Source organism: Lactuca serriola, chromosome 1, assembly GCF_051521515.1.
Source record: "Lactuca serriola cultivar US96UC23 chromosome 1, Lser_US96UC23_V15, whole genome shotgun sequence".
Taxonomy (NCBI): domain Eukaryota; kingdom Viridiplantae; phylum Streptophyta; class Magnoliopsida; order Asterales; family Asteraceae; genus Lactuca; species Lactuca serriola.
The window spans coordinates 42,577,435-42,599,239 of record NC_136408.1 but is presented as its reverse complement, the minus strand read 5'-3'; the positions used below and the strand labels follow the sequence as shown (position 1 = coordinate 42,599,239).

Here is a 21,805-nt window from a genome sequence, read left to right as displayed (position 1 = left end):
CATCATTTTTGAAAATGCATTATTAAACGGATTATATGAGTTGGGTTTGACTCACTCACTTGTACCCACAAACCCATATATTTAAACGAGTTATATGGGTTGAGTTGGATTGAAGTTTCTAACCAACCAACCCATATATTATATGAGTTGGATTGAGTTAATGTTTTTTGACCCGTCAACTTATCAACCCGTGACTCGTTAACCCGAACCCAAACCAATTATCAGGCCTAATACTAATATTATATTCTGAAACTGATAATATGGTGCAGTTTAATCATTAACCGAGTGTAAGTGATTTGGGTTTGTGCGGTTTGAAAAAAATCTCTATCTCCAACCCATGTCATCATTCTTTGCACAAAAAATCGTAAGATATTTAGTTCAAAAATGATTAACAAATAATGATATCTCACCAATTAAACAATATAAACAATAGAGTTTGAGTAAATTACACGAATCGTCCCTCGTTCAGGTGCTAAAAAGCACGTTCAGTCCCTATTTTAAAAAATTAACTCGAATCGTCCCTCGTTTGGTTAAAAGTTGCACATGTCATCCCTCGTTAGTTTAAATTTACACGTTTCATCCCTTACGAGACATGAAATGACTATTTTGCCCTTTTTATTTTATTTTTCTTACAATTAATAATAATATACAAAATAAAATAAAAACCTCATCCCTCCCACCTTATCTAACCCCTTCCCTTCTAAACACACTTTCCCCTAAAGCAAAATCATCACCACCACCACCATTGACCACCGCTGGACCACCACACACCACGGTTGACCACCACCTTTTTTTTCTTTCAAAAACACCGTCGATAACCCCTTATCACCCCCTTCTTCCAAAGGGTCCTTAAGCCACCATCGTCGACCACCAGGCCTTGTAAAAACACCAGCCGCAAGAAGAGAGACGGAAACACCAACCCCCACCACCTGTTCACAAATCTACACTCTAGGTGGTGTAAGATTTGATTTTTTTTCCAAAGACGTGAGTAATGGCAAACTTGATTTCTTCAAGGTTGAAACTTTGTCGAGTCTGATTCAACACAAAACCCTCTCATATTACTCTGGCGGAATGTACCTCCGATCTAAGGTTTCAAATGGAGATAGAGGCGAAAAAAAAGTAGATTCGTTCTTCCGTTTTTGTCAGGCGAGGGGCGAGGGAGAAGACGGTGATGGTTATGCGCAGATGAAAGAGGTGGTGGTTTCGAACGAAGATGGAGGCGGTGATGGTTGCTACAATAATGGCAGAGAAAGAAAGAAAAGAGATGTGTGGTTGTGGTTTCCGGCAACTTCATGGTCGTCGGCTACTTCGTGAATTGTGTGCAGATCTTAGACGGTGGCGGACATGCGGCGAACGAAGAAGCGGAGATGGAGCGGTGGATAGTGGTCTTCATTTGAAGACCTAGTTTCAATGATGTAGAAGGAAAGGGGGAAAACGAAGGGGAAGGGGGAACTGGGAGGGGTGGGTTGATTGGTTGGGTATTTTTTTTTAATCTAAAAAAATGATAAATACTTATTAAAAAATTAAAAAAAAATTATTAAGGGTAAAAATGTCATTTTATGTCCACATGGACGATGCGAGTGAAAAAATAATTATATAGGAACGATCCAAGTTAATTTATGAAAATAAGGACTCAATGTGTTTTTTGACACCTGAACGAGAGACGATTCGCGTAATTTACTAATAGAATTTTAAGAATCCATCGACTTTTGACGTTTTAATCCAAACCGAATCATCGATATTCCTGTCTTTTCTTTTATCCCTTGCTTCTCATTTTTTCTTCCTTCTCATTTTCTAGTTTCTACACAATATAGGTATGGGTAAACTAGTAATTTTAGGTACCCAGCCCCTTCATCTCATCAACATCCAAAAGAGTCGTATCATTTAAACGTTATCCTCATCGCTTTATGGCGTCTTCGCTCCGCCTTCATCTGCCATTCCGCTCTGCCTGCAACCGTTCCGCCGCCTTTAACCCCATCGGAAATCCTAGATGCTATACTACAGTTCGATGCGGTCCGAGAGACAACCGTGGTCCGCTTTACAAAGGCCGAACGCTGAGCATAGAGGCAATACAAGCCGTTCAATCACTCAAACGATCACACCGTTCAGATCCCACCAATAATGATACCGTTTCCAAAACTCTATCTCGTCTCGTCAAATCCGACCTCGTCGCCGCCTTCAACGAGCTCCTCCGTCAAGATCAGTTCGACCTAGCTCTCAAAGTCTTCTCCGCCATCAGATCTGAGGACTGGTACAAAACCGACCTATCTCTGTACGCGAAGCTGGTGGCGTCGATGGCGACTAAAAGAATGACGGATGATATTGACAATCTGATCCTCGACATAGAAGTGGATGACGTGGTTTCATCTGATTCGAAGGGACTCATAACGCTTATCAAGGCGTTGCTTGCTGCTGACAGGGCTGAATCGACGGTCAGGATATATGAGATGATGAAATCCGGCGGGTGGAATTGTAATTCTCCATCGAATGATTATGTAGGTAAGGTTTTGAGTAGGGGATTGAGGAGATTAGGGAAGAAGAAGGTAGCTGATGAGATAGATTCAGAAATTGGGAGGGTGTCGGGTGGTATTTCGGAAAAGATGGTGGTTTAAATTGTAAAATTGGTATGGAGAATATAGGCATCACATTTTAGTCACCCAAATTACATTATCAGGTCTAGAAATGCACACAATTTTGAATTTTCATTCCTTTTCATTCCTTTTTTTCTTCTTCATATTTGCTTAGGTTTTTGAAGGCATTACTTGATTTTTCTCATTTTAAATACAATTATAACTACATCTTTAAAGTAACCATTACCGGTAATATTCGAATTCCATGAAACTTGGTCTTTGTGGGTCAGAAGAAACAGCTTTTGCAACCGAGCCACATTTGGAATGCATATTTATCAGGCTGTTTCCAATTGGCAACACTGGAATTAGTGATTCCATTCCATTCTGGATAACATAACAATGAACATCCATCGTACCTTCCTCCAATAAAAAGAGAATTAACCATGAGTACTTTGAAGAAATACATAAGAATCGTATGTTAAACCAACCATAAGTGATAAGTCCACGTATTGACACCCGAATCTTGTTCTCCATTAACTCAAAGATCTTTCTACCTAATCGTGATTTGACCAGATTTAGCAAATTCATTCACCGACATCCAAGTCATGTGAAAATCCGAACTTTTTTGTATTGCACATATCTAATCCATTGATGGGAGACGGAGGCATGAACACTGAACAGCACCGTTGGAGGAGTAATAACGGTAACATCCCGTAGTCAGAAAGTAGAGAGCACGTGTTTAGAAATTTGTTTCTCAGTCACATTGTAAACCTTGTGAGCCGTATACTTAGGATTTCTAGTTGTAAGACTTGTATAAATTATAGTCTTTGTATAATTTGTTCTCACTTCAAGATAATATACAACAACATTACTCTGCTGTCATTGTTTACATAGTATCAAGAGTCACTTACCTTTTTTCTTGATTTTTCTTTTCTTGTCGTTCAACCATGGCCGCCAATCACATTCTTCTCGGTCTTGCTAACAATTCCAATCTCAACTTTCAATTTCCCTCCATCAACATCAAACTCATTCGTGGCAACTACCCTCTCTGGCGATCAACTGTCATCTCAACTCTTGAAACGTTTGACCAAGATGAGTTTGCCCTAGCCCCAAATCCACCATCACAGACAATTACAGTCTCACCCACCGAAGGCCCACCCACCACAACACCAAATCCCGACTACACTCTTTGGAAAAAGAAGGACCAATTTGTTCTTTTGTGGCTTCACTCGACTCTCTCTAACACATTCCTTGCCACTGTTGCTCGTTCCTCTTCTTCTTATGAGGCCTGGACGTCACTTGAAAAGACGTTTCAAGGTCAGACACGAGCTCGCAGAATGTCCATAAAGACCGATCTTCATACCATCACAAAAGGATCACTCTCCATCATTGATTATGTGGAGAAGAAGCGTTCCATCGCCGATTCCTTAGCAGAAAGCTTGTATCCTATCTCTTCTGAAGACCTAATAGGTTATATCCTTAGTGGGTTGGACTCTTCCTATGGCCCCTTTATTACTGCCTATATAGTCAAAGATAACCAAACTACCGTTGATGATCTCCTAGGTATGCTACTTCAAGAAGAAGTCCGTTTAGAGCATGACCACCTATGCCAATCTCAGAATAATCCATCACCAACACCTACTTCTTCTGTTCCGCTGACTCTCAACACCAATCGCACGTCTTCTCATTCGAACTCTCAACATCATGGGTCTAACAATTTCTCATATGGGTCTCGATCAAATGATTCTCGCGGAAGACGTCCTCAATGTCAATTATGCTCCAAACCAGGGCATGAAGCCGTAGATTGCTGGCAACGTTCCAATCAAGTGGATCATCCCTCTCACCGACCAAATCCACGGGACCAACCTTGTCAAGCAAATCTTACTCATCAACAAAGTCCCTCCACTGTGACCAGTGATCCATCCTAGTACTTTGACACAGGGGCGACATGTAGCTCCCGACTTTCAGAAAATGAACCTTCCAGAAGACTATTAAGGCTCAGACCAACTACAAGTTGGTAATGATAACATTCTTGTTCTTTCACATATTGCTTCATCTAAGCTGCAGTCTCTTAATCTACCTTCTGTGTTTATTGTTCCACAAATCACCAAACGCCTTTTGAGTGTTTCTAAACTCACCTCTGATAATAATGTTTATCTGGAATTTTGGCGTACTCACTACAATGTCAAGTCTTTGCGGGGAAAAACAATCCTCCGAGGGGAGGTTGATCAAGGCCTTTATCATATTCCTATGTATACAAATAAAACAAATAAATCAGGAGCAACCATGGCTCTCACAGGCATCCGAACCACCCTCCATGGATGGCACAAGCGCCTTGCTCACCCTCACGCTCATCTTCTACGACGTCTAGTCTCTTTGTTCAAGCTTCCTACATCCTCAACTCAGTTTCCCCCAGTTTGTGATTGTTGTCAATTATGCAAGAGTCATAGATTACCTTTAAATAATTCTCATGTTACCTCTAGAAAACCATTTGAACTATTGTACTCGGATGTTTGGGGTCCTTCTCTCTTTTTCTCTATCAATGGAAATCGGTATTTTGTTGTGTTTATGGATGATTGCACGAAATTCATTTGGATTCATTTTCTCTCTCATAAATCACAAGTCTTTAATACATTTGTTCAATTTAGGAAAACGATACAGACTCATTTCAATACTGATATCAAAAGTCTTCAAACAGACTAGGGTGGTGAGTATCGTAATGTTTCCAAATATCTTAATTCTCATGGTATTACCCACCATATATCTTGTCCTTATACACAAGAATAGAATGGTGCGGTTGAACGTCAAAATCGTGTCATAATTGAAAAAGGACCGACTTTATTAGCTTAATCATCTCTACCACACATCTTCGGGGAGCATGCTTTCAAGATAGGCACTTATCTTCATAATAGGACCATAACTCCTGTTCTTGATTTCTTGTCCCCATATCAGAAACTTTATTCCAAAGTTCCTGATTATGCTTTTCTCAAAACTTTCGGGTGTTCGTGTTATCCCTTTCTACGTCCGTACAATAATCACAAAATTGATTTTAAATCTTTTCCTTGTGTTTTCATAGGATACAGTTCATCTCACAAGGGATACATGTGTCTTCATGTTCCAACTTCACGCCTTTACATTGCTAGACACGTCATTTTCAATGAAGATGTTTTCCCATCTCCAACAATGCCCACCCCATCTCTCTCTCCATCACCATCCCCTACCATTTTTGTCACTTCTGATCTTCTCCAACAAGCAACCATGGTTTCTTCAACCAGTTCCAACTCTTCTCCCTCCAGCCCCATCACACAAAATTTTGTCCCATCCTTCCTCCACAATCCCTTCTCCAAATCCAAACTATCAAGCATCCATAGTTAGTTCTCGTGCCAAACGTAATCAAGTCACATCTGCCTATTACAGACCTGCCGCCTAAAGTGAGCATCCACTGACCACTAAGGCTCGCACTGTGACATCCCCCATTTCACGGCCAGAAAAGACCGATTTGTTTATGCTTTGTTTTTAAAATCAGAGTAATCTTTTAAAGAAAACGGTTGCGGAATTTGTTCCCAAAATAAGATATGATAATAACTTATCAAAACATTTCTCAAAGAGAATGTATTTTTATTTAATAATAAAACCTCGGGACGTCATGTTCCGATACATATATATATATATATATATATATATATATATATATATATATATATATATATATATTAGAACTCACAAACATATACATTTTCACTATATACAAGCAACTCTTATCCCACACCATCGTCCTCACAACGACACGATCTAAACTCTCGTATCTAAAATTTTCCTCTTCACCCGATCCATACTCACGGATCTAAAACTAACCTTTTCACCCGATCCATACTCACGGATCTAAAACTAACCTTTTCACCCAATCCATACTCACGGATCTAAAGCTAACCTTTTCCCCTGATCCATACTCACGGATCTAAAACTACCTGATCCATCCTCACAGATCTAAAACTAACCTCCTGATCTGATCCATACTCCCGGATCAATAATTGTACCCAATCCATACTCCCGGAATTAGGGACAATTAAATATACCTTAATCCTGATCTGATCCATACTCCCAGATCAATAACTGTGCCCAATCCATATTCCTGGACTAGGGACAATTAACTTAGTCTTAATCCATACTCCCGAACTAATAACAAGTTTTATCTCTTTACCTGATCCATACTCCCAGATCTAAAACTAACCTCTTGGTCTAATCCATACTCACGGATCTAAAACTAACCTCTTGATCTGATCCATACTTACGGATCTAAAACTAACCTCTTGATCTGATCCATACTCACAGATCTAAAACTAACCTCTTGATTTGATCCATACTCACGGATCTCATCTACCCATGTAGATATAAAATACATATACAGTTTAACTCATTAAAACCTATATAGTTCATCCATTCCACCAACATCTCAAATAAACAACAATATATAAACACATAGCACGTATTTTGTAGCAAATACTTTATACTTATGTGTTAGAAGAAAGTAACCACACACTCACTTGATCAGAAGATGATCGGACAGCACTACGGCTTGTAGAAGTAGTATTCTTCGGTAGATTTGGAAGATCTTCACAAAAATCGGGCTCCTCGCGGGCAGAGCAGAGCTTCGGCTCGAGAATTTTACTTCTCGGGATCTTCGGGGCTTTGGAACTTGCTTCGGGTCTCAGCAATGATACCGGGGCTTCGGGGTATTTCTTGCACGAAAAACGAGGTAAAAACGCGAGAGAAGGAAAGAAAATGAGCACTGAAACTCGACAACCTCAACTTCCTTTTATAAGGGTTGGAACCCTCGATTACGCTGGGTGTAAATACATGTACGTTGGGCGTACGCAACGTCATTGCATGCGTATGTGCTCGAGTGACGTCATTGCATGCGTAGCTGAGGCGGTTCACGGGTACGCTGGGCGTACCCCAAAATTACGCTGGGCGTACTCGATTAAGCAAACTTCAAACTTGCGTAACTTTCGCATACGAGATCCATTTTCGACGTTCTTTATATCCATGCGTAGGTGAGACTATACTCTACAACTTTCATTTAGATAATGAAGACTAAATATCGCTCTAACGTAAGTTCACTTTTTACGTCCTTTAGTGTCGTGCCGGTTCTGTCACGAAATTTCGACAGGTCATAACTTCTTTGTTATAACTCGGATTTCAATGTTCTTTATATGTACGGAATCTTTGTAACATATACTACAACTTAGTTAAGATTATTCATTCTAAATAATCTTTTATCAAAAAGTCATTTTTGACGCTTAACGTCTCTAAATTGACTAGCCCGGATCTACGGGCATTACACGACAAACTCTTTGAAACCCAAGGCCTTCTCGACATCAGTTATATATGATTCCTCCATTGAGCCACGCATGAGCGGAGACAGTACCAGGGCTGTCGGGTGTCTCGCCCCCCTAATCTAATCTCCTTTAATGTAAAATAAACATAGTTCGACCCACCTAAGCCTAATTATAAGCCGATTTCCCCCAAAAACTGATGAGTCGTATAAAGTATAACGGACAAGGCATTGAAAGTATAAAACCCCACACTTTAAATTTCTTTTAATTATCATACCATTTAAACTGTTAAAAAAGGGTGGCGGTGGCCATTTAACGACAACTCTAATTTTTATCTTTTTGGTTTATGCAAAATTTCTAAGTTTATTTATCAATAACATAGTTTTAACTTTTTGTAATCTATAAATTAATAGTAATTTTATTAGGAGTAATTTGGTCGTGTATGATTAAATGATAAATCAGGAGCAACTAAAGAGCCATTAATATTTTTTTTCCAAACAAAAAGATAACATCTAGAGATTTAATTTCTACCAATCCTCATACTCAATTAAAAGTAGAAGGATGTTTAATTTCTCTAACATTTATTATCCACATAGCATCTTGTTAGTGATAATAGTAGGAAAGATGATATCGCCTACAACCTAAAAGAAGAGTAATGTTGCATCTTGTTAGTAATAATAGTAGGAAAGATGATATCGCCTACAACCTAAAAGAAGAGTAATGTTGAAGAACCAATTAATGTAAACCTAAAAAAATATGACTTCTTAAATTTAAGAGGTAAAAGTTGATTCTATCATTCATGATTATGGAGAAAGGTTTTCAATTTTATCATGATTTATGCCCCCCTTATTATAAAATCTTGGCTCTGCCCCTAGAGCCACGTACATTTAAACAAGCAAATAAGCACAATTGTTGGCAAAAAAAGCCATGCAACTTGAATATGATGCATTAATGCGGAATAGTACATGGTCTCTTGTTACTTGTCCACCTAATATTAATGTTGTAGGTTGCAAATGGATCTATCGTGTCAAAATACATTCGGATGGTACAATTGATCGTTACAAGGCACGCCTAGTAGCACAAGGATAGAACCAACAAGAAGGAGTGGGTTATTTTGAAACATTCAGTCCAGTCATTAAACCCACCACCATTCGTCTCGTTTTGTCCATTGCTATATCACAAGGATGGTCCATTCGTCAATTGGACATCAATAACGCGTTTCTTAATGGCGACTTGCAAGAAGATGAGTACATGAAACAACCATCCGGATTTGAAGACAGTAAAAGACCAAATCATGTATGTCGATTACACAAGGCAATTTACAGCCTCAAACAGGCTCCAAGGGCCTGGTTCACGAAACTCAAGACTTATCTTGTTCGTGCAGGATTTCGGGCATGCCAATCGGACACATCCCTGTTTGTCCATGTCACAACCAAAGCTATCATCTACATTCTAGTGTACGTGGATGATTTAATCATCACAGGCACCAATCCCTACCTCATCCAACGGTTCATCAATAATCTACATCAAATGTTTGCTCTCAAAGACTTAGGTGACTTACATTACTTTCTTGGCATTCAAATTAAAAGAAACTCAAAGGGTCTGATCCTAAGTCAAGAAAAGTACATTCGAGATGTTCTTGAAAGATCCAAAATGGTTGTTGCTTCTCCTATCTCTACTCCTGCCGACCCAAGCTCTCGTCTCACTCTTGCTGGTGAACTGTTTTCTGATCCAAAATTATATCGACAAATAGTCGGGTCTCTACAATACGCTACAATAACTAGACCCGACATTGCTTATGCTGTTAATCGAGTATGTCAATACATATATTCACCAACGACTCAACATTGGCAGGCTGTCAAGAGAATTTTATGTATCTAAATGGCACTCTTACCCATTCTTTACATTTTACATCATCCCAATAGACATCCCTCACAGTTTTCTCTGATGCTGGTTGGTTATCTGACAAAGATGACAGTCGTTCACAATATGGTTTTGCTATATATCATGGATCCAATCTGATAAGTTGGACCTCTAGAACGAAAAAGGTTGCAGCAAGATCCTGAAGCAGAGTATAGATCTTTGGCATACACATCTGCTGAACTCATTTGGATTAAACAGCTTATGTTTGAGTTACAAGTCTCAATGACTCGGTCGCCATTGCTCTTCTGTGATAATGTTGGAGCAATCTTCATGACCAAAAATCTTGTCATAAGCACCAGGTCAAAACACATAGCTCTGGATTTTCATTTCATTCGCGAATATGTAGAAGCTAAGGAACTTATCATATCTAATGTATCCTCAGAAGACCAACTGGCAGACATATTTACCAAGGCTCTTCTTAAGGATCACTTCAATTCCATTCGTCACAAGCTTCTAGTTCGTTGTAGTCAGAAAGTAAAGAGCACGTGTTTAGAAGTTTGTTTCTCAGTCAAATTGTAAACCTTGTGTCCAACCGTATACTTAGGAATTTTAGTTGTAAACCTTGTGTAATCTTTGTATAATTTGTTCTCACTTCATGATAATATACAACAATATTACTTTGTTGTCATTGTTTACAAGGAGTGACTGACGTCAACCGCTCTCGTGAAGGGGATGGGATGAAAAAGATGTGGTGGAGGGGAAGAATAAGGTTACAACTTAGAAGAAGTTCTCAAAAAACTAAAGCTAACTTTAAAAAATAAATAAATAAATAAATGTCGATCAAACCTTTTTATATCTATTGTTTTTTAAAAAGACAAATGTTTTTTTTTTCAGAATCGCAAACATAAATAATGAAAAAGTATACTTTCAAAAAGACAAATACCACCCAATTAATCTCAAGTTGAAGTTTCTTAACCGTTCATTTCTTGACCCGCCTAGACACTCAACAATGGAATGATTTGAAAGCACTTGCATGCCTTTTCTTTTCTAATTTGAGGTTTTCAAAAAAACATAAAAAAAATAAAAAAATAAAAAAAATAAAAAATAAAAAAAATCAAAATTATCTCCGGTTCTCCACTGCTCGGTTCCACCGTGAAACTGTAACTGGAAACCATCTCCATTCTCAGCCAGTGGTGTCTCACAAACCAAATCACACACGGCGTTTGGATCTAAACATCGCCCTGCATCCCGATTCCAGTTCCTCAGTGTTGCTGGCATCGGTGTGCCGTTCCTGTAATCGTAGAAAACTATACACTTGAAAATTTTATGTGATGCGAGAAACCCTGGCGACAACATCATCTTCATCATCGTCATCATCGACGGAGACAAATGTTATCCCTCCAGCTGAAGCAGCTTGGGTTACTACATATGAAAGATTATCACCGCGCTGGAAATCATTCGTCCTTCCTTCTCAGGTAAATCATTCGCCCTCCTTCTCAGGTATTGACGGTAGGTTTTGTTTAGTTTGCTTTCTATTAATTCAGATTTTGTCATGTTAATCCAAACGAAATCAATGTTCAGGTTATGAATCTAATGTCGAACTAAATAATTAAACTCAGAGTGACCATTATTTATTAAGCTGTTAGAAGCAAAATCAGCGTTCAGGATTAGGAATCTCATATGATTAATCTCAGAGTGAATTAGTTGAGTTATTGGAAACAAATTTAATGCGCAAGGACCTCATATAAATTCATCAACATCTTTCTAGGAGTAAACAAGTGGTTTTTCATATCCATGAAGGTACCTTATCTCCTCTCTCTATTAACACAGAGCTAATTGATTCGTTGGTGAATTCTCTGCAGTCTGCAATTCCAATTGTGATATCAAGAGTTAACCAGGTGGATGCAGCGAGACTTGATGTTGAGATGTCAGCCATGTTGAAAGAGCAATTGGTCAAGGTTTTCTCTGTAATGAAGGTATATTATGAAATAATCTAGGTTTTTCTTTTTGTTTCCATCTTTAATTTCTTACCAAATCTTATTCTTTTGGGATTAGCCAGGATTGCTATTTCAGTACGAAGCTGAGCTTGATGCTTTCCTTGAGTTTCTCATTTGGAGGTTCTCCATTTGGGTTGATAAACCTACTCCAGGAAATGCTCTCATGAATCTAAGATATAGAGATGAGCATGCCATGACTACAAGAGGAGAAAGTAAGAAGTTTCAAGTATATGGTTATATCCATTCTATCAAGTTCTAATAGTGGCCAATACATTGTAGCCTTACATCTCAATTGATTCCAATCTATTTTCCAGTTAGAACAGGCTTGGAGGGACCTGGACTCACTATTGCTCAGAAGATATGGTATTGTGTTGCTACAGTTGGTGGACAATATATTTGGACTCGTCTACAGTCTTTTTTTGCTTTTCGTCGAGGGGCTGATTCTAATCAGGTATATGCTATTCCATGTTTAGATAGTTGAACCCTCATCTTTCTGTAATTGCAATCCCCTCCTCCCATCAATATGATAATAAATGAAGATGAATAAGTTAAAATTTTGTTTTCTTTTTTGGTCCCAATTTCTTTTTCTCTCACCCCTTCCATTCCATGGGCAGAGGTCAGCGGGTCATCGAGCTTGGTTTATAATCCAACGTATTGAAGGGTTTTATAAAGCTGCATCTTTCACCAATTTGCTTATATTTCTTTACTCTGGGAGGTATGCAATGAGCTTTAAGCACCTCTTCATTTTGATGGTTTTGCTAATTGGAATATGTTAATGGCTTAGTGCTGCTGGAACTTATTTTTAACTATTTTTTCAAGTGACTTAATTTCATTATAAAATGGTACTAGATGGCAACAAATAGCTACTTGGGTTAAAGGGCGAAGAAACTTGGGAGTACATGTACATATAATATAAAAAATATGGCTAAATATATCCTGATATATGATATATGATTGAATCTAGAAATGAAGACATGATTGTTAGTTGTATATTATTTACAGGTACAGGAATCTTATTGAGAGAGCTCTAGGAGCCAGACTTGTATATGGGAGTCCTCATATGAATCGTGCTGTTAGCTTCGAATACATGAATCGCCAGTTAGTTTGGAATGAATTCTCGGTAATTTTCGTTCTTATGAATATTGGTTAGCTGGATTTCATAGGAGTTGGCTGGAATTGGAATTCAATTCTATTCCATTTCTTGCATTTGGTTATTCCATTGGAATTTACAAAATCTCATTAGTGGTGGAATTCAACTTTCTTTTGTATAAATGACTTGAATACCTTATCTAAACCCTACTATTAGCAGTGTAGTATAGATTTATGTTTACTACTATATGTAATTCTATTTTGCTTCATCGGGTTCTGGTGTTCCATGAAAATTTACCAAATTTCCCTCTTTTGTATAAATGACTTACATACCCCTTGTTATGCACTTGCAGGAAATGTTGTTGCTGCTACTTCCTATTCTCAATTCATCTTCAATGAAAAATCTTTTTCGTCCATTTTCAAAGGACAAGTCTTCAGGTTCTGAGGGTGATGATACATTATGCCCCATCTGTAAGGCCAGTCCAACAATCCCATATGTAGCTCTTCCTTGCCACCATAGGTACGTAATTTATTACTACACATAATATTTTCCAAAACTTTGATTTTGATGATTGCCACATTTAATCAAAGGTAAGTTACAGAAATGGTCCCTGTGTTTGTATGATTGTTGCACTGGCAGCCCAACTTTTTTTTTTCTAACCTCATAGCCCCTTTGTTTGTCATTTGTCACGGAGAAGGAAGGCCATTGGTCCATGTGAAATGACTATAATAAACTTTCCAATTTCTATCCTTATGGACCCTATGTTTGTCATTTGTTACGGGGTGGGGACCACATTTAATATTATTTTAATAAAAAACAGTAAAAGGAAATGTTTAAAGAAAATAAATCAGGGCATCATTTTACATGGTTTAGTAAACACATGGACCTTTTTACATAACAAATGGCAAACTTAGGGATCAAATGACAAACATACAACCACAGGGACCATTTCTGTAATTTACTCTTTAATCAACTTAAAAACTCATGGCGCATGAATAACATTATGTTCTACCACATGCTTATGATGGTCAGTCTTTTTGTTGACTTGTGATCAAGACATTTGAAACTCTCTTGGTTTGATCATAGAGGGTTAAATGCAAGAATTAGCAATGTACTTCCGTTGAGTTGTTTACTATATAGTATCTTACTTTCATTTCTTCGTATTACAACATTGAAAAATCTACCTAATTAAAGCAATTAGCAATTGTAATTTGCTATAATTCCTCAGATTAGACAATGTATAATATATTAATAAGAATTAAAGCTTGAAAGTACAAATGTACAATGTTATGATTGGGTAGACGTTTCAAGGTCCAACCAATGTCTTAATAAGTATAAAAGAAAATTGTTAGTAGAATGTTGTGATAATAAGAAATGAAAGTAGGATGCTATAATACAAGTTAAAGGTAGATAGTAATTATGATGGTTACTGTTGTTGGGTTTGGGTTGGCAGGTATTGTTACTACTGTCTTAGTACACGGTGTGCTGCAACTACAACATTCCGGTGCTCTAAATGTAGTGAACCAGTCGTTGCTATGCAACATGGTTCCATTGTCAACTAATAACAACATGTATATGCTACTCCTACAACTAGAACCACATAATGAAAAAAAGAGATCAAGGACAATTGTAGATTTGTGTAAAAAGAAGAAAGAAATAGTGCCATTTTATCAAGGAATTGATGTTTACCTTGGAAAACCAAATATATGTTGGTTACTTTTGGTGGGCACATGCTTTTTTATTACCGCTTTTGAAATGAAAAGGCATCCCAGCGAAAGCCCAAAACGTAAAAATTATTGAATAAAGATAGGCTTATTGTTAAAAAAGTCTCAATATTTTCGCTTAATTAATAGAAAAGGACGGCAGATCGGCTAAAATTTTGGAAAAACTTTTTTTTGGACGGTTTCACAGATTTACCCTATATCCCGTCTTTTCCCCTTAATTTAGACAATATTGAGAATTTTATGAAGATTATCTTGTTATCAGCCAATAACCAAAATATTGAGGTTTTTTTGAAGATTAGCTTTGAATTAATGTATATAATTATTAACAAATCATCAAAAATGTAATATATCTTTTTTATTATAAACAAAGGAAATACAAATGATGGACAAAATACCATGATGTTGTGGTGAGATACACTTTGTGAGTTTCTTTGATGTTGGTGTTCCTTTTATATTCTTTAACTTAACTATCATACAATCTTGATACCTTACCTTATAACAACCATAGGCTAAAACACATCTTTTATTGTTTATAATAAAAGATATGTTATAATAAAAGATATGTTATATTTATAAATATATTGTTACTAATAATATATATTAATTTAAGGGTAATCTTAAAAAAGTCCCAAAATATTTTGGTTATTGGTTAATTTAAAAAAGTCTCAATATTTTGACCAAATTGACGGAAAAATACATAATACTAGATGAATCTACGAAACCGACTAAAAAATGGGGTTTCTGAATTTTTAGTCGGTATTCTGGCATTTTATATATCTACGAAACCGACTAAAAAAATGGGATTTCTGAATTAGGCCAAAATGCTATGAATATTCTAACAATAACCCATAAAACTATAAAACTATGTAGATCAAGGTGTGTAAATAGTACCATATGTTAGCCTATCTTTTTTTATTAATATTTATCCTTTATTTTAGGTATAAAATATGATAATGTTGGTTTGATTTATTTTGTAACATTAGCATCTTTAAAGAAAACAACCATGCATTTTCATTATTCACATTTGTACTTGTAATATTGTAAAGTCTCAAATATCTGGATCAATAATTTTTTGATTGTAAAAGCATATTAAATATTTATTTTTTAAATGGCAAATTTTTAAGAAATGTGGTGCTTTACTTTGTTATAGTTATAACTTATAATTGGGAAGCGATCATCCTAAAATGGTCACAATGATTTATAGTAAAAGATCTTGAGAATTTCAAAAGGTTATCAAATACTATTTGATTAACAAAAGAATTGTATGAATTTTATATAAGCTATTTAGAAAACCATATTTTGTCCTTAAGATTGTCTACTCCTAGTTAGCTCTTGTATTGGCTTACGTTGAGCCTAAGTCGCATTAACCTGACTTATTGACTATTTCTGAAATTTAAAAATGGTGTCACTATCTCAAACATTAGGAAAGCTTCAAAATGAATTGGACTATCTCAAATTTATTGTTTTATATAATACATAATTAATGGAAGATATATTTTACAAGAATAAATAAGGGACCACATTGAATAATACAATGGTTTAATCTAAATTTGAAACAATAATGGTTTCAATACATTTTATGAAAAGGCTCACAAATATATACTACAAAACATAAAATTCACCATCGTTTTCTTCTGTTGGAAAGGGGCATGTCTCAAGCAAACTATTAAAGAAAAGAAAGTTCATTGTTTACATTATGCTGAAAAAACGAATAAAATAATAAACATTATTTCTCTAACGATATCATCTAGAAAGAATGGTATAAATGGATATGCTTGTTTGTACAATAAGATCTTAATCAAAGTCTAATATTTAACTGACATTGGACAATTAGGTTCATTTTTATATATATTTTCTTATTAAGATTATTTTTTAACAAAATTAATTACTCATCTAGACTTATTAATGTGTTGTTTTTAGTTGATAAGAAAAAAAGCCACGAAACTTCTCATTGTTTGTTGATGGGTCGTTTTGAGTTGATTTTGATTTTTTATGTATTTTACTAAACTAGTTAATACTTAATAGTAGTTAATAGTTATAAGTAAAAGATTTAAAGTATTTAACAATTTATATTAGGGATACAACGGAGCTGAGCTCTCCGGGATCAAGCTTTAGATATTAAGCTTATTCAGGCTGGGTCCAATGCTCAAGTGTTGGGCCCTAGGATGGGTTTATGTTGGGCAATCCAGAGAGTCTGATTTGCTTTTTTTTTTTTCCTTTCTGTTTTTTCATATTTATATTTTACATGCACTAAAAAAGAGTAGCCAAAAACTAGTCGGTAAATACCACTAAAAACAACAGGAAACATCAGCTATAAAACGATCATTCCAACAATCCTATCCTACTAAACTAAAGCTAACACCAAGACCAAGGCCTTTTCTTTTGTCACATACCCAAAATCCAAACATATATACATAATCTATTACCTTTGCACAACTGTTTACAAAGTTCATGTCAACCATATAAGCATGCAAAACAAATCGTCAGCAAAACAGAATTTTAGTTTCATGTACAATTCCAAGATACTTAAGGCAATTGTCTAGATGATCTATTGGCAAATCATTCATTAAAACATCACTCATGATCGGATTAAGACAATCTATTGGCATGCACTTACTTTTCTCTGTGTTCTTTTTATATCATACATAGAGATAGATGGATGTTCCTTTGACAGAAGAAAGTGAAATGAAAGAGAAAAAGTCTACAGGAAGGCAAAAGGGTGGTATAATAACCATGCCATTCATCTTAGGTATTCATACTTTGTCTATTTATTTTTTCAATTTGATTGTGAATCTATACTTACTCATAGTTTTTGTATTGGTTACAACTTATGGCAACAGCAAATGAATCATTTGAAAAAGTGGCAAGTTTTGGTCTACTCCCAAACATGATTATATACCTTATGTCCGATTACCATACAAGCGCTGCCCTCGGTACAATCATCCTCCTAATTTGGTCAGCCGCCACCAATCTCCTCCCCATCGCCGGTGCTTTTCTCTCCGATTCCCTTCTTGGCCGCTTCCTCACCATTTTTCTCGGTTCCATCTTCAGTCTCGTGGTACATCCTACATACTCACTTTATAGTTGCACACTCAGACCGGGCCTGGTCAATCATTCCAGACCGGGCCTGGTCTGGCCCGTTCAATATGCAACTGTAGTTTCTAAATCTAAACTAACTAGGAAACCGTTTTTTATGTGTTTCTAGGGGATGATCCTTCTATGGTTAACTACGGTGATCCCGGGAGCAAAACCTCCAGTTTGTAATGTGCGGGTGCCAGGATCCTGTGCATCATCGACACCTCTCCAATACGGTCTCCTCTTTTTAGCTTTTATGTTTATGTCGGTTGGAGCTGGAGGGGTACGACCGTGTTCGTTAGCATTTGGGGCGGATCAAATAGACCGTAAGGATAATCCGAAAAGAGAGAGGGTATTGGAGAGTTTTTTCGGGTGGTATTACGCAACAGCTATTGTGGCTGTTCTTATTGCGTTTACTGGTATTGTTTATATTCAAGATCATCAAGGATGGAGAGTTGGTTTCGGGATCCCGGTTGTTCTCATGTTCTTGTCTACTTTCGTTTTTGTTGTGGCTTATCCTCTTTACTATAACGTAAAGGTCGAGAAAAGCATGTTTACTAGTTTTTGCAAAGTCATATCCATGGCTTGGAAAAACAGAAACCTCACTTTACCCTGTTTGAGTGTGAGTGATACGAATGGAAAAACTATGCCCACAGATACCTTGAGGTATGTGAATCAATATGTTGTTGCTTTCTAATTCTAGTTAATAGTATTATTGATCTTTGACTAAAGCAGTTTATGGTACCTTTTAAGGTTCTTAAACAAGGCTTGCATAAGTAGGAAACCTGAAGAGATGAGCAAAGTCTGCACAGTAGAGGAAGTTGAAGAACTAAAGGCGCTTATTAAAGTGATGCCATTGTGGTCTTCAAGTATCATGTTAGCTGTGACCATGAACCAAAGTTCATTTCCAGTCCTCCAAGCCAATACAATGGATAGACATATCACTTCAAGCTTTGAAATCCCAGCAGGATCCTTTTCCTTCTTTGTAATCATAACCATAATGATTTGGGTCACATTATACGACCGAGTTATCCTCCCTTTATTGTCAAAAATCAATGGGCAACCCGTATACATCAGTGTGAAATTACGAATGGGGGCAGGTCTTATTTTTGGAATAATGGCCATGGTGCTTTCGGGAATTGTAGAGCACATAAGGAAAACTAAAGCGATTGAAGAAGGGTTTTTGAACGACTCTAAAGCAGTGGTGAACATGTCAGCAAAGTGGCTTATTCCACAGCTTGTTCTTATTGGATTAGCAGAGGCGTTGAACATAATAGGCCAAACAGAGTTTTACTATTCTGAATTCCCAAAGAGTATGTCAAGCATAGCATCTTCTCTATACATGCTTGGGTCAGGTGTCGCAAGCTTACTGGCTAGTTTGATACTAAGCACTGTGGATGCTCTTACTAAAAGGGGTGGAAAAGTGAGTTGGATATCTACTGATATAAACAAGGGTCATTATGAGAGGTACTATTGGCTTCTTGCTATACTGAGTGCAGTGAACTTTTTTTATTATGTTGCGTGTAGTAGGGCTTATGGTCCATGTGCAGATAAAGTTGTACCAAAAGGTGAGAAAATTGATAATTCAGGCGAACATGTGGCGCCCTCAAGTAGCTAGGATCAGAGTGCTTTATGTATATGTTGCAACAATAGCATGGGGTCTAAAGAATTTATAATATGTTGTTATATACAGATATAATATTAACTATTATCATACAAAGACTAATTCTTCATTTTAGATGCTAGATGCTATGTGGTATAGACTTTACATACAGAGAGTTTAAATATGGGGATGAAAACAAAAAGTTGGGAAAGATGATAAATATCATAACATGTATGAGTGATTACTTAGAGCTTGCTTTTTCCAGCCTGTAAATTTTTGAAAGGAGTCACACGCATCCATTGTTTCCCGACAACCACCTTCTCTTTACTGCCTTTCTTTTTTATATCAATCACTACTGATACTAGATTGCCCTTTTCTCCAACCACATTTGCCTCTATCTCAACTTCTTCCTAATTTTTTTGAGAAAAAAGTCGATGTCAAAGCAGAAGTTGTTACTAATAAGTGAGAGTGATAAACAATAATAGTAAGCAGCAATTCCCAGAGTAGAAATACTTTTAGACTTGTGTAATCATTAGGCAGGCAGGAAAAAACTCATTAGTGATTCTGAGTCCAAACATCAACATGATTTAATGTACTCTAGATCATCTATTTGATTATGAACTAGTAGTTTGACCATGAAATGAACATAACTAGGGATGTGCTTCGGGCCGGAACCGACCCAAAACCCAAATCGGATGAAAATTGGGAATCAAAACCCGGACCGATTATACTAATACAAGACCGGTTCAGTTCGGGTAATACGGGTTTCGGTTCGGTTATTAACCCGAAAGGACCGAAATAACCCAAACAAACATTTACACTATGATTTTGAACCGAATAAACCAAATAAATCGAAATTGCCCGGATAACCCAAATAAAGAAATTCTATATAAAAAATATAGTATTAAATTAATAAATTTATTTTCTTGAACTAGATATAGAATTTCCTTAATTGGGTTATTCGGGCCATTTCGGTTTATTTGAGTTATTCGGGTCATTTCGGGTTATTCGGGTCAAGTGACTATTCACTTTCCGAGTCGGTTTTTTGGCCCGATTAAACCTTTATTCGGGTAACCCGGACCTAATAACCCGAATTGGGCAAAAATAGATACCAAGAACCGACTCAAATAACTTATTAGGCCCTAATTCGTGTCGGTCTGGCCTGGCTTCGGTTTGGATATTCGGTCCAAACGCACATCCCTAAACATAACTATGCAGAAAGTAGGAAGCATGGAGCAGAGCATTTAGAGCTTGAAAAAGCATGACTGTTGACATGAGGATTATGTATTAAGTAAAAGTTTAATTTTCTTTTGGTGAAAGTTGTTAGACAATGGGGTAAAAATAGGGTGGAATTGATGATTAAATCCTGATATCTAATGGATCGTGTAGTTGGTGATACCAACAAAACTATGGTTTGAGAAAATGGACCGAGAATTAATTAGTGAACAGGATTAGAGAAGAGAGAGAGGTGAAGAAATGGCTTACATTGACCCTAGCCGAGGAATAAAATGACATAGTGAAATCAACAGTCGCCAGATTGCATCCACAATACGAGAACACCGCACCTGCCGCCATATCGTCGATCAAAACCGACATCGCCCCGACGTGCCAGTTTCCATTTTCATCCTGAACAGAGCAAATAAGTAAATAAATTACTCACCCGTCACCACGAGATCGTAAATTACTGGATCAATATGATGATGAATGTTTTTGACGGCGCAATCGATCAATAAACTCACCGATAGATGATTTGGAATGACGAAATCGCAACGTATCAAACCTATCTCAACACGATCAATCCGAATTCCTTGAAGTGCGAGGCCATCCAATTGGACCATTGAACTGTTTTCGAGCCATTTCTTGGCTGCTTTTGAGTAATCGACTTTCATTCTGTCGTTATTCCGGCAACCACTCCGTTCTGGAGCGGTGCCGAGTTCAGTTATGGTAATTACCGTGATGAGAGGAGGCGTCACGCGAACTTCGTTCCATGTCTAAAGACATCGCTTTTTAGCTTGATGGTTGTGGTCATGGACTTGCAATCGGGGGACGACAGAAGTCTTGGGATTTGGAAAGATATTTTGTGAACGTTGAAAATAGTATTTCCAGTTCTCTTGGTTTATACATTGTTTGGAAATATCCCAAAAAAGTTTTCACAAAAATGTTTTATCCTTGAATGTTTTTTAGGTTTAGTAAAGTCTGAAGTTTTGTTTAATTTGTTCATTTTTACCTTTGTAGTCGGTTTTTAGGTAACCTACCCGTTAGGTTATTTAATGCCAGTAAAACCCTTGAATTTTAAAAAATGTTTGGATTTATCCTTAAGTTTTTCAAAAATGTTCGAATTTACCCTTACTTTGATTTTACTATTATTATTATTATTATTATTATTATTATTATTATTATTATTATTAATTTTTAATACATTTTTAAATGTATAAAAATATTTTTACTAATATAAATATATTTAAAAAATATATATATACTTGTATTTAGTATTTATATACATTTGAAACCCCATGTATTCCTGTAGTAACGTATTTATACGTTAAA

General features: G+C 36.6%; 4 protein-coding genes across 5 annotated transcripts; 3 read left to right on the top strand and 1 right to left on the bottom strand.

Moving 5' to 3' along the window:
* The first annotated feature begins 1,780 nt into the window (after positions 1-1,780).
* On the top strand, positions 1,781-2,705 carry EMB3123 (PPR containing protein). The gene has a single exon (XM_079023641.1). It carries the CDS (start codon positions 1,908-1,910, stop codon positions 2,610-2,612), a length of 705 nt encoding a protein of 234 aa, XP_078879767.1. The 5' UTR covers positions 1,781-1,907; the 3' UTR covers positions 2,613-2,705.
* Positions 2,706-10,804: 8,099 nt separating this feature from the next.
* On the top strand, positions 10,805-14,682 carry LOC145085923 (peroxisome biogenesis protein 2-like). Of its 2 annotated transcripts, none has more exons than XM_079023617.1 (8): positions 10,805-11,244; positions 11,632-11,745; positions 11,825-11,978; positions 12,081-12,217; positions 12,381-12,481; positions 12,769-12,886; positions 13,209-13,375; positions 13,889-14,009. In XM_079023617.1, exons 1-8 carry the CDS (start codon positions 11,101-11,103, stop codon positions 13,905-13,907), a joined length of 954 nt encoding a protein of 317 aa, XP_078879743.1. In that variant the 5' UTR covers positions 10,805-11,100; the 3' UTR covers positions 13,908-14,009. The 2 variants fall into 2 exon arrangements, with proteins under 2 accessions (XP_078879743.1, XP_078879741.1); XM_079023615.1 differs by lacking the exon at positions 13,889-14,009 and adding an exon at positions 14,310-14,682 and having other exon boundaries at positions 10,806-11,244.
* Positions 14,683-16,871: 2,189 nt separating this feature from the next.
* LOC145085914 (protein NRT1/ PTR FAMILY 1.2-like) lies at positions 16,872-19,309 on the top strand. Its single transcript, XM_079023608.1, has 4 exons — positions 16,872-17,329; positions 17,421-17,638; positions 17,786-18,321; positions 18,409-19,309. Exons 1-4 carry the CDS (start codon positions 17,236-17,238, stop codon positions 19,271-19,273), a joined length of 1,713 nt encoding a protein of 570 aa, XP_078879734.1. The 5' UTR covers positions 16,872-17,235; the 3' UTR covers positions 19,274-19,309.
* A 1-nt stretch (position 19,310) lies between these two features.
* LOC145085931 (uncharacterized) lies at positions 19,311-21,336 on the bottom strand. Its single transcript, XM_079023630.1, has 3 exons — positions 20,998-21,336; positions 20,744-20,884; positions 19,311-19,668 (listed from the first exon to the last, which is right to left on the bottom strand). The coding sequence occupies exons 1-3, from the start codon at positions 21,145-21,147 to the stop codon at positions 19,504-19,506; spliced, it is 456 nt and encodes a 151-aa protein (XP_078879756.1). The 5' UTR covers positions 21,148-21,336; the 3' UTR covers positions 19,311-19,503.
* Between the last annotated feature and the right edge of the window lie 469 nt (positions 21,337-21,805).

Coding starts and splice junctions, on each gene's coding strand:
- EMB3123 (XM_079023641.1), top strand. CDS start 1,908: ATGGCGTCTTCGCTCCGCCTTCATCTGCCATTCCGCTCTGCCTGCAAC.
- LOC145085923 (XM_079023615.1), top strand. CDS start 11,101: ATGCGAGAAACCCTGGCGACAACATCATCTTCATCATCGTCATCATCG. Junction 11,746..11,824: donor AGGTTTTCTCTGTAATGAAG/GTATATTATGAA, acceptor TTTTGGGATTAG/CCAGGATTGCTATTTCAGTA. Junction 12,887..13,208: donor TAGTTTGGAATGAATTCTCG/GTAATTTTCGTT, acceptor ATGCACTTGCAG/GAAATGTTGTTGCTGCTACT.
- LOC145085914 (XM_079023608.1), top strand. CDS start 17,236: ATGGATGTTCCTTTGACAGAAGAAAGTGAAATGAAAGAGAAAAAGTCT. Junction 17,330..17,420: donor AACCATGCCATTCATCTTAG/GTATTCATACTT, acceptor TTATGGCAACAG/CAAATGAATCATTTGAAAAA. Junction 17,639..17,785: donor GTTCCATCTTCAGTCTCGTG/GTACATCCTACA, acceptor ATGTGTTTCTAG/GGGATGATCCTTCTATGGTT.
- LOC145085931 (XM_079023630.1), bottom strand. CDS start 21,147: ATGAAAGTCGATTACTCAAAAGCAGCCAAGAAATGGCTCGAAAACAGT. Junction 20,885..20,997: donor TCATTCCAAATCATCTATCG/GTGAGTTTATTG, acceptor TGCTCTGTTCAG/GATGAAAATGGAAACTGGCA. Junction 19,669..20,743: donor ATTCCTCGGCTAGGGTCAAT/GTAAGCCATTTC, acceptor CAAAAAAATTAG/GAAGAAGTTGAGATAGAGGC.